The 12,849-nt window shown below is 34.8% G+C and overlaps 1 protein-coding gene across 4 annotated transcripts in view; it reads left to right on the forward strand.

Annotated features, from left to right (window-relative positions):
* The window catches only part of TIAM1 (TIAM Rac1 associated GEF 1), a 265,969-nt gene that overhangs the window by 154,308 nt on the left and 98,812 nt on the right, over window positions 1–12,849 (forward strand). For all 4 annotated transcript variants that reach the window (XM_051984885.1, XM_051984888.1, XM_051984889.1 and 1 more), the window contains one exon: window positions 1,906–2,882. In XM_051984885.1, coding sequence (XP_051840845.1) covers window positions 1,917–2,882 — 966 coding nt within the window. In that variant the 5' untranslated portion in view covers window positions 1,906–1,916. The remainder of the gene's footprint in view (window positions 1–1,905; window positions 2,883–12,849) is intronic.

Genomic DNA, 12,849 nt, shown 5'->3' on the forward strand with positions numbered 1-12,849 from the left:
CCATAGACTAGCACCATAGAATCTTAGTGTTAGAATGTATTTCAATGATGATATGAGCCAAGGAGTATTTGAAGCAGGGAGCTTACTCTTCATTGAGGCAATTCATTCATCTTTGGGAAAACATTTCAACTTGTATATAGTCTGAAGAGACACATTGACACATTAAAGCACTGTATAATTTGGTGCCATATCTTTTGGAGGGATAATAATAACTCATTATAGTGGTCATAGCATGAAGAGATTGCTTTTTTAGACTTTAGACTCTTTTTTTAGATTTTATTTTGCCTCTTTGTTTCTTAAGATATTTCTCTTTTTACTATTTTAATTTAAAACTTATGAATGATTCTCTAAATAGAACTGTTGATGGTACTGTTTGAGACTTGCTTAGAAATTGTCATTATTTATTGATTGCCAATAAGTCGATTATATAGACATTATATAGACAAAAAGCCTCTTCTATCGGCAGTGTATGAAAGTGAATGGAAGACTTAGGAAGTCCTTTTTTACATGTAACCCTAGGCAAATCACTCCTCAGTTTTCCAAGGATCTAAGATGGAAAGTTGCAGCTTCTCTAATACTGAAAGATTGGGTTTCCTTAATGGGAGTTCAGCATTCAAATGAAATTCCTGCTCTGATCCTATCTCTAGCTTCTGTGTGACAATAAAAAAATTATAGCATGGATATGTGTTCAGTATTCTTTCCCTCTTACAAAATGTCCTCTTTAGAGTTGGAATGGGGTAGCCTCCCTGGTGCCTTTGTTTTTAAATGCCATGCTAAGTTTTTGGCTGCTACTTAAAGGCAGTAAGTTTTTTGCTTTGGAATATTTAATTCCTTTCAATGAGAAAAGTAGTTCCTAAAAGCTGAGTCACATTTAGTGGTTTCATAATGTATCTTTCTGTTTGCAATGGTGTACCAGATTAATGTTCTTTGGTTAGATTTGTTCCCAGAAATAAACTCATTAGCATGTTGCTAAACAGAGAACCAGCTTTCTTTCCCATCCCTACCCCCCTTAACTCACAATCCTTTTACTTAAAAGCTGACTTTTAAGAAAAAAAAACCTGTTGAATTACAGGTGAAAATCTTCTTTCCTTATAGCTTAGACTTACTAGGTAGAGTTGATATGATTTACACTAAGAAGTTCTATTTTTTTTTAATTGATTACATTACATATATTAAACTTGATTATATTACATGGAGTGAAGGGAATACATTTTCTGTAATAAAGTTATCTAATGAATGCTTATGCTGAAATTGACAATAATTGGTAATAATAATTGATAATCATACCTACAACCTCCCCACTCTCTATTCCCTCTGCAGTCACAAAGAATGGTGATTAAAAGATTGTCCTGTTTTATCTAAAGAGTAGCCAAGGAAGCCAATCAAATTCAATTAAACATATCTTCCCTTTTTATACACTAACAGAAGGCAAGCCAACAATCTGGACAGTTAATATTTTAGGAGATAGAGGATAGAATTTTATTAGCTCAATTTTAAAATTCAATTTGTATTTTTAATTAAGAAAGGTAAAAAAAGATTTGTAAGCTTTTCATTCTCATGGTATTTACTAGGGACATATCACTAGCATTTATTAAGTGCCTACATATTATAGGCATTGGGCTGAGTGTTATAACATGTAGGCTAAGATATATTTGTAATCCTCTTTTCCGAACCTCCATCCCTTAGTGTCAGTTCTTGCAGATGTCAGGAGTTTTCATTTTTCAGAATACCAGATGGAATACATCTATTGGATGCTATTAGAACAGCTGTGATTACCTTCATAATTCCTGTGAGATAAGATGTTTTGTCTTCCTTCTCCATTTCTATTTATTTTTTGAAATGCCTCTACTTATTAATGATTCAATTAATCAGTTTTCTTCTACCCCACACCTCTTTGTCTTACAGACCATAAAACCATGGGAAATACAGAAAGCCAAAATGTAGAGCACAGGTTTTATGGTGAGAAGCAGGGGAACCTGTCGAGGAAGCATACATCCCATTCTCTTCGCCTGTCCAACAAGACCCGACGGATGAGGCACGCTTCCTCTGCAAGGGTGATCCACAGGAACTCTGAAGTGAGCACTCGATCCAGCAGCACTCCCAGCATCCCACAATCTCTGGCAGAAAATGGCATGGAGCCCTTCTCCCAAGAAAGCAAGTTAGAAGACTTTGGGAGCCCAATTTGGGTGGGCAGGGTGGGAATGGGCTTGAGACCCGTCTCCTGTCACACCGATTCTTCCATCACTCCTAGTATAGACAGCAGCACAATCCTGACAGCAGCCTCTGCACAAAGCATGCCAGACTCCGAGGAGAACAGGCTTTATGGGAATGACTCTACGTATCTGCCTGAGGGAGGCAGAAGGCAGCGTCCCTACACAACCAATGGGACCACATTCATGGAAACTTCAAGCTTTAAAAAGAAACGCTCAAAATCTGCAGATATCTGGCGGGAGGACAGCTTGGAATTTTCACTCTCTGATCTGAGCCAAGAACATTTAACAAGCAACGAAGAGATCTTGGGTTCAGTGGAAGAGAGAGACCGTGGGGAGGATCGAGGGATGGAAGCCAGGGATGCTTCACAGCAGCTGAGTACCTGCCACCGTGCCAATTCCCTGGGTGTCTTGTACGTACCCCAGAATAACGGCGTAAAAGCAAATCATGGACCAAGGAGCAAATTTGTGGGATATTGTGGGAATTTAATGTCTGATGTTCCAGATCTTGCAAACCGTAAGATGCCATCAGCTGTTGCCGAGGATACTCCTCCGTACAGTAATTATAATACACTTCCCTGTAGGAAATCTCACTGTCTTTCTGAAGGTGCCACCAACTCACAAATTAGCCATAGCAACAGCATGCAAGGCAGAAGAGCAAAAACAACTCAGGTAAAGTGATTTAATTCTACTTAAGCATTTTAGAAAATAGCTTTAAAAATACACAGCTTTGCTGTTAGAATCTGCCATTCATTTTGTTCAGCGTTTAACCTTTCTGACCAATGTTTTAAAAACACTGGGTGATATGCTGGTGACCCTGTTGCTACTTTTCTCACAAGAATCTTTTCTCAATCCCTTATCTTGTAGTTTCTTGGATAAGGGGTAGGGCTTAAGAGAAGGAAGAGAAACAGGATGTGGGAGTAACTTGTCAGTGAAAACTTGACTGGAATCAGAGTTCACGTCTTCCAAACATTCTTCCTATCTTAGAAACATTGTCACCATGGACGAAATACAATGTGGTTGCAGAAAGACTGGGAGCTTGACCACTCAGGTCCTTTTAGCCACTACATCTAATTTGATGGTCCCTTAAATAGGAGGATTAGTGGGGAACTAGTCTTATCTGGAGTTCTTCAGAAACACTCTGGATGATAGGAACCATTTCAATTTCCCTTTCCCTCTTGGGTCAGAGAGTTAGATGACTCCATTTCTATTCTTTGCCTTACACCCAGTTAATTCTTTGAGCTTGATCAGGTTCACTAAATCCCTGTTGATCCAGTTCTCTCCTCTGTAAAATGTGAATTCTAAAGGGAAGCATTGGAATTAAAATAAGCTTCCCTTACCCATCTTCTATTGTGGTTGCAAAGATTAAGCTAGTAATTTATGTGAAATTGCTTTAAAAAGTTAAAATTTCTTTGTAGATATAAGTTCATAGTAATTATCATTATTATTACTATTAATAATAATAATAATGTTAATGGAATCTTTCCCTGACACTCATTATGTTCTATAAGTTTCTAGTAGAGGAAGTTTTTGGTTTTTGTTGGAGACACTACCCAGGGCAATTTCCATGTAAGTTACTTTATATCAAAAATTGTAATAGAACCAGGACCACAAGGAAAAACTTCAGATCAATCTGCTTAAACTAGATTGGAGGTAAGAAGTAGGTAGGTAAACAATCAATCCTGACCAGAAATGGCATATCCATTTGGCATATTGATCTGCTCTCAGAATATATTAATTCACATTCTCAAAACCCACGAAAAGTCATTTTTTACATAATGACTATTGTCAGTGAAATGAAGGGATTTGGAACTATAGAACAGATTCAGAGACTGGTTTAGAAGATTAAAAATTGCAATCATTTTTAATTACTCAGTCGCTATTCTTATGGATATTATTATTGGTTCTGGAATATAATGATGTTTGCATGCTATCTTGTGACCTACAGGAAACAGATTCCTAGTTTGGGAAGGTGAACATCAAGTTTGAATCTGATACTTAAACTGAGTTTTTATCAATAATTCTCTTCTCAAGTACTTATAGTCTCAGCCATGGTACACTAGATTTTGAGTGGTTTTTCTTTCAGTTAATATGATTCGGGGAGGGGGGGAGTATCAATGAGGAGGATAAGTGAGAGATACCTATGGAGTAAATAAATATAAGCTTTTATAGAATTCACAGAAGTGATTGTCATGCTGAAGTTTTAGAGGGAAAAAAGTCTTCTTATAATTAATCTCAAACTTGAATTTGAGAGACTATGCATGAAAACACAATTTCCAAATTTTAGTTTTGTGCTTAGCTCCCTGTTGATTAGCTGGTTCCATGTTTTAAAAACTGGAGAAAGCTAGGTAGAGGTGGTTTTTCTAAAATTGTATATATGAATGGAGATGTAAAGCCATTGGGCAATGTGCTTATTATAATGTTCTTTGTACATTAGAGGTGCTTAATAAATGTTTATTGACTGAGTTGGATGGTGGTAACTGAAGATTATCAAAAGATCCTATCTTTATTTAAAAGGTGGCTCCCTAAGAGCTTAAATGTAAAAACTATTATGTGATTCTAAGCTGCCATCAAGTCTGATCTATTAACTTTTTTACAGATGAGAAAACTGAGTTCCATAAATGGTAAATGTCTTTTTCAAGGTCAGAGGAATAAGGAAAAGACCTATGATTTCTCAATGAAGATCACAAATTTCTGTGATTTATTAGAGAATACTTAGATATGTCTAAAGCTTTAGTTTACATCAGATATTAATATCCACAGTGACTCTAGCTTCTATATGTATACATTCAATATTTTGTACTGCTTCAATGTCTTTGAGAGAACCTGAATTAGAGATTGGTTCTATCCATCTATATAGACACATTGCCTCCAGAGTTTAATTAGAATTTAGTTTTACTTTTGAAAGAGATTTAGAACTTCACTTTCCAATGTGCTTTTGTAGTTATAAAATTTTCATTCTCACATAATAATCTTTCATGTCCTTCTCATGGGGACTTTTGAAGAACTAGAGAAATTCATTAATGGCATTTAAGAGGAAAAGCAGTCATTTGAATATAACTTTCACTGAACAGTTGTTTTTAAAGTGAATTTAAAAGAAAAGCATTACTGATAGTATATGATGCAGGTCTGTTATTGAGCCCATAAAAATGAAGCAGTGATTTGATATTCCTGCCAATTTCTGTTTGGCAGAAGGTGGGGAATTCTTTTTATCATCTCTTAGCATGTGAAGATATTACAGGCTGTCACCTAGGTATGGTAGATATTTTCCAACCAGGTTGTCGCTCACAGAATTATAGAATTTAGAGCTAGCAATAATCTCTAGTTCAACCTTATTTCACAAAGTAAGAAACTAAGTCCTAGATTGAATAACTTACCAAAATTTCTACAGGTGCTAAATGACAAAAATCATTTGATTCCTGGCTCCTTGACTCCCAAAACAGTACTCTTCCTCTTCCTTTGATCATATTGCTTCTTGTTGCTGTGTTTCTAATGCATGATTCCTTTAAAGATGCTTTAAGTTCTCCTCTCCTTAGTTCCTTAAAGTACAACTCTTCACAGCTATACATTGCTATTGGAAAAACCATAGCTTTAACTGCATGGACCTTTGCTGGCAAAATGATGTTTGCTTTTTAATATGCTGTCCCGATTTGCCATAGCTTTCCTTCTAAGGAACAAGCATCTTTTAATCTTATGGCTGCAGTTGCCATCTGTACTGATCTTGAAGCCTAGGCATATAAAATCTGACGTTGCTTCCATTTCTTCTCCCTCTTTTTGTCAGGAAGTGATGGGATCAATTGCTAAGATCTTAATTTTTTTTTTTTTATGTTAAGCTTCAAGCCAGCTTTTATACTCTCCTCTTTTAACCCACATCAAGAGGCTTTCTTAATTTCTCTTTACGTTATGCCAGAGTAATATAATTTGCATATCTGAGATTGTTTATTTCCCCCAGTAACCTTAATTCTGACTTCTGAATCATCCAGCCTGGCATTTCATAGGATGTACTCTGCTTATAAGTTAAATAAGTTATTATAGTCCTTTTCCAATCTTAAACCAACCAGTTGTGCCACATTCAGTTATAATGTTCAGTTATTGCTTTTTGATGTGCATACAGGTTCCTCAGGAGGCAAATAAAATGATCTGGTACTTACATCTTTCTGAGGATTTGCATTTTGTTATAATCCACATAGTCAAAAGTTTTAGTGTGGCCATGCAGCAGAAGTACAAGTAGATGAACTCCCCGGCTTTCTCCATAATCTAGCAAATGTTGGCAATTTGGTCTCCAGTTCGAGTAATTCTCAGTTCACACTATACCTGATCTATGATGGAACCTTCAGAACTCATATTGGTCTGATCAGCCACAGTTGGACACATTGCATCTTGCTCGAACACAGTGATGTTATTTTGGTCCTCTTCAGGACAAAGGACAACAACCATCACTGAAGCTTAATTTGCAGTTTAAACATAATCTTACTGTCATGTGAAATGAGTAGAATTTTTTTGTAATTTGAACATTCCTTGGCATTGTTCTAAGGGAACATCTCCTTAGAATTGGGACACAAAATGATCTTTTCCAATCCAGTGGCCACTTCTGTGTTTTCCAAATTTGCTGGCATATTGAGTACAGGACTTAAACAGCATCATCTTTTAAGGTTTTAAATAGCTCAGCTGGAATTCCATCACCTCCACTCACCTTGTTGGCAATGTTTTCTAAGGCCCACTTGACTTCACTTTTCATTGTGTCTGATCTCATCTCGTTTACAGTTGAGGTTAAGATATTGTTTTAATTCTTTTGTGTTTTCTTACTTCTTAATCTTTTGTGCTTCCTTACCACTTTTAATCTTTTACCCATTTTTTTACATGAAACTTTTCACCTTGATATCTGATTTTCTTGTAGCAATCTCTTATCTTTTCTATTCTATTGTTTTCTTCAATTTCCTTGCACTGCTCTTTTAAGAAAATTTTCTTATCTCTTCTTGATAATCTCTGGAATTCTACATTTAGTTAGGTATGCCATTCTCTTTCCCCTTTCCCTTTACGTTTTTCCTCAGCTATTTGTAAAGCCTTATACTGCCTTTTTGCTTTCTTATTCTTTTTCTTTGGAATGTTTTTTGTTGCTGCCTCCTTTACAATTTTGTAAACCTGTGTCCATAGTTCTTGTTCATAGATCTATCAGATCTAATCCCTTAAATCTATTCATCACCTCTATTTCATATTCATGAGGGATGTTATTTAATTTGTATCTATATGGTCCCGTGGTTTTTTTTTCCTACTTTAATTTCAGTCTGAATTTTGCAATGAGAAGCTCATGCCTTGAGCCCCGGTCAGCTGCTACTACTCAATAGAGTAGCTTCCTGTTAGCTCTAGAATCAAATATACAGACCTCTTTTTGACATTTAAAGTTTTTTGTAAGCTAGTCCATTTACCTTCCAGTCTTTTTACTTTATTCTCCTTCATATATTTTATCTTCTAGCTGGCCTGATTACTGATTTCCCACAGGATCTGCCTCCTCCTATCTTTGGGCCTTTACCCTGTCTCATTCAGTTGTTTCTCAGCTGTGTTTGACTTTTTGTGACACCATTTGAGATATTCCTGGCAAAGATACTGGAGTGGTTTACTTTTTCCTTTTCCAGTTCATTTTACTGATGAAGAAACTGAGGCAAATAGGGTTAAGTCACTTGCCCAGAGTCATATAGGTAGTAAATGTCTCAGATTTGAACTGGAAGATGAGTCTTCTTGACTTGAAGGCTAAGGTTCTTACTACCACATCACCCAGCTGCCATTAGTTTCTATGGCTTCCTTCAGTTTTCAACTCAAATTATACATTCTGTGGGAAGCCTTAGTTGACCGCTTGCTATTCCTCTCTTTCCTCCCTGATATTACTTTCCACTTACTTTTATATGTCTTATAATACACATTGTTTCATCCATTGAATGTGAGTGTCTCAAGGGCAGGGACTGTTTCTTGTGATTTTGCATTTTGGCTGATTGATATAAGGAAAAACTTCCTAAAAATTAGCCATGGTAGAAATGGAACAGACTTTCTAAAGGAAATAATTTCCTTTCTCTCTTGAGAGCTTCTTAGGAATATAGCAATATGGTAATCATTAAAGCACTGGAATGGCTGCAGTACATTCTTAACTCAACCTTTGTAGACCAAAACTTCTTCACCCCAAGATTAATATTCTATGGCCTGAGGTCCTCACAGCCCCAGAGTTGTGTTAAGACAAAACTAAATATGAACAATTTAACTTTTTATTTCTTATTGTAACCAACTTGTATCTACTCCTAAGTCCTGTCTAGTGATCACAAGCATTATGCTCTTTTATATGGTTCTTTTTAAAATAGTAGACTCATAAAGCCTTAGGGAATCTCAAGTTACTCTAAAGTTACTCTTCTCTGCAATATGGTATCAGAGATTTAGAACTGAAAAAGACTTTTTTTTGGGGGGGGGAGGGAGGGAGCAAAAATCTACTTTTTTTCCCTCCTAGATTTTCTTCTCACAACTGAAAAAGAAAAACATTTATCTGTAGAGTGAAAACAAATCCCCACATTGTCTATAGGCAAAATGTTGCAATTTGCAATCCGAGTCTATTACTTCTGTCAGTAGGGGATAGCATGTTTTATCATGAGGTCGCTAGAATAGTGCTTTGTCATGAATAGTCAGATTCTTTTAGTCCTTCAAAACTGTCTTTGCAGTGTTATTATTGTACAAATTGTTTTCCTTGTTCTGGTCACTTCTTTCCATATCCATTCGTATAAGAAAATGAATTTCTCTGAAAAGATTTGTATTAATAGTTCTTAATAGCACAATTCCCATTCATACACCATATTCATACACCATAACTTGTTCAGTCATTCCATAGTTGATGGGTATTCCCTTAGATTCTAATGCTTTGTCTCCACAAAAAGAACTATAAATACTTTTGTGCACACAAGTCCTTTTTCTCTTCCTTTGACCTCTTTGGGATGTAGATGGTATAGTTGGGTCAAATAGTGTGAACATTTTAATAAATTTTGGGACATAGTTCCAAATTGCTTTCCAGAATGGCTGGATATACAATTGATTTTAAAAAACAGATATAGGATTTTTTATTTATCTCTATCCAAATTCATTTTATTAGGATGAGGCTCATTATTCTATTCTAGCCTCTTTGAAGTATTTTTAAAAATCTTTCCATGATCAGTCAGTGTATTCAAATAAGTTCAGGAATAGTTATATTTATGTTTTCAGATAAATTGCTAATAAAAATATTAAATGGAATTGACCTTTGGGCAAAGGCCCTCTGCTAGAGACATGTCCAAGTTGATATGGATCATCAGTCTTTGAATCAGCAATTTCCAAGATATTTCCCTGAGTACTGCTGTTATTTGCTGTGAATTACTATTATTATTATTTTTTGATGGAGTGGGATGCCTTCATACATTTATTTCCCTCTTTACAGTTTTTTTGGTTTTGATATCTTCTATTTATAACATCACATTCATTTCCCAATATGTCTTTCCCTCTCTTCTACTGAGTTAGCCTTTCTTTATAACAAAGATTTAAAAAGTTCTCTGCTAATTATTCTTAAACATTTGAACCAACACCTTTACTATATAATTAAGACACAGCTTATTCACAACTTCAGTTGTAATCCACTATAAAAATAGAATAAACTATACCATAGCATGACATAAGTCAACTGTCTTTGTAAAGACCACAGTGTCTTTTATCCATCCGTAAACTTCATGGCACTGTTATCAAGGAGCAGCAGGTGAGAATATACCTTAAATATGCTCTTCATCCCTGGAGGATGTTACAGATTCTTCCTTCAGTTTATGATACCACTAAAAATGGTTCAGATAAATTTCATACCCACTATTGACTAAAAATAATGGTTACTTACAGTCCCAAAATGAACAATTAGATATTTGAACATGCAATAGAAACTATAGTGTAAGTTTTGTGAATATTTGCAAAGGAAAGATTTATGTTGAATTTGCAAGATTCATGGGTTATTTGATGAGGTTAAGGTATAATTGCAATGGAATATTTTTCCTATGAAATTATTATTTTTGTGCTTTTCGGGCTATTTTGAGGTATCTTCTAACCTGAAGATGGGCCAGTTTTAACAGTTCTCTGCCTGCCCACAGATCATCATCATTTAGATCATCTCCCAAGTTGTTTTCAAGTAACATTTTTGGCAGTTTATTTCTTCCTCTAACTCCTAAAATTAACTAATTCATAAAAGATCAGTCACCACAACATAAATTGAGATTAAGAACTTTTACATAATCTTAGTACAGTCCTTCTCATTTTGTATTTTCTGTATAGACTGCTGAAAAAATTATCATTTTTCCAACCTTTCTACTTTGTAAGTGTTTGTTTCCTGAGATAGAAGACAGTTGATGTCTGGAATACAGTATTAGAGGTAGATAAGGTGAAAGTATTAATGTGAGGAAACTTGTATTAGAATAACACAAATTAATATGATATTGGAATATTTTATGGAATTTAAGATCATAGGACTTAGAATTTGAGAGAGACAAGAGATAATCTAACCTCACCTCACTTTTCTACTTGAAGCCTAAGATAATTAACATTAAGTGTTAATGAAACTCTCAGGTTCCTGAATTTCTGGATGTTTGGCATGCCTCAGGTGATAAGACTGGGGTTTAGAAGTTGGCAGTTAATTGTTATTTCTCCGTGGATTAGATTAAAAATTTATATAATTTGATGTGTATATTGGGCATATGTTTCCACTTAAAGAAGCAATAAAAATTCTCTGCTTGAATCACAGATTCAGCTGTTACTTTAAGCTGTGAGCAATAAAGGTAGATAAAATTCACCCTGTGCTATAAAACGATTCATATAAAAATGACTCTTCATTTCTTTACTTTATTTAGGAGGATGAGTAACTCAAAGCATTTCTTAGATTAAGTTGTGCTAGAAATCAGCCAGTCAATCAGAAGGCATTTATTAAGCACCTACATGTCCCAAGCACTGAATCAAATACAAAGGGGGAAAATTCCTTCTTAATATAGAGCTAATATTTAAGAGGAAAAGAAAACAATCCAAAAATATATATTGCATAAATCTGAAATAAATAAACATAATACAAAGTAATTAAATATGAGATTGTTTGAGAGCAAGGGTGCTAGTAATAGGGGGGATCTGAAAAGGCTTTATGTAGAAGATATTGTTTGAGTTGCATCTTATAGAAAAAGATTCTGTACAACAGAGAATGCATTCTAGGCATTTGGGACTGCTACTTAGACTTGGAAATGATAGATGATCACACCCTATGCCAAAATAAGTATATGATTTAGGCATAAAGGGTGATACTATAAGCAAATTAGGAGAGCAAAGGATAGTTTGCCTATCAGATCTTTGGAAAAGGGAGGAATTTATGATCAAAGAACTAGAGAACAATTTTGATTACATTATATTAAAAAGTTTTTGCACAAATAAAATCAATGTGACCAAGATTAAAAGGGAAGCAGAAAGCTGGGAAATTATTTTTTTCAGCCCATATTTCTAATAAAAGCCTCATTTCTAAAATATATAGAGAAACTGAGTCAAATTTATAAGAATAAAAGTCATTCCTCAATTGATGAATGGTCAAAGGGGATGAGAGATGGAATATGTTATATGAGTACAATTTGTATCATAGACTCTGGGAAGGGAAATTATGCCCAAAAAGGGTCAAAGTAAATATAGGGTGAGGCCAGGCTTTGAAAGGCTTTAATCCAAACAGATTTTGTATTTGATCCTGGAGGTGATAAGGAACTATTGTTGCTGATTAAGTAGAGAAGTTACAAAGTCAGATATATAATTAATTTTTATACTTTGGCAGGAGTATCAGTACCCAGTATGAATTAGAGGGATGAAAAACTTTAGTCAGAGAAGACAATTTAAGAAACTGTTGTCAAATCTAGGCAATAGGTGATGAAAGCCTGAATTAAGATGGTCACTCTGTGAGTAGAAAAAAGTGGAATGCAAGGGTGGAAAAGATTTTAACCAAAGCTATCAGAAATCTCCAAAATAAAAATGTTTGTGAACCACTCCAAAAAATGAGCAAAACCATGTTTTAAAATAGTGGGAAAATGTAGTTAAAAAGCCAAAGGGAAAATAAAAGTCCAGAAGAAACTATACTAGAAAATCATTAATATTACCAGCAGCAACAAAACTAGTACATTATTAAGATGCAAACATTGAAAGAATGAAAAGAAGAAATAAATTAGCAAAAATGTTGCAAAATAAAATGAAAATGCTTATTCCAAGGAAGGATCTTTAGAATGAGGTGTTGATAAACTTGGCAATTCAAAATTATCCCTGGAGAATTTGAATACAACAATGATTTAGAGAAAACAGAATTATCTCCCCACAAAATACGTTTAAGACAACAGGGAAAGCTGTAAGGAAAAAAAAAAAAAAAAACTCGGTATCCAGGAAGTTACTCAATAAGAAAAGATTTGGATTTTGCATCTAAGAGATTGGTTGTGAAGTAGTCTTCCTCTCAGAGGATAGATGATAAAATGAATGTGTAGTAGTGTAGAATGAAGCATGTTTTCAGAAATAATGTTTCAGTTTGTTTTGATTTAATGTCTTTCTTTGGGAAGACAAGAAATAGCAGCACTTTTAAAAATCATCAATA

The sequence above is a fragment of the Antechinus flavipes genome, chromosome 3, assembly GCF_016432865.1.
Source record: "Antechinus flavipes isolate AdamAnt ecotype Samford, QLD, Australia chromosome 3, AdamAnt_v2, whole genome shotgun sequence".
Lineage (NCBI taxonomy): Eukaryota > Metazoa > Chordata > Mammalia > Dasyuromorphia > Dasyuridae > Antechinus > Antechinus flavipes.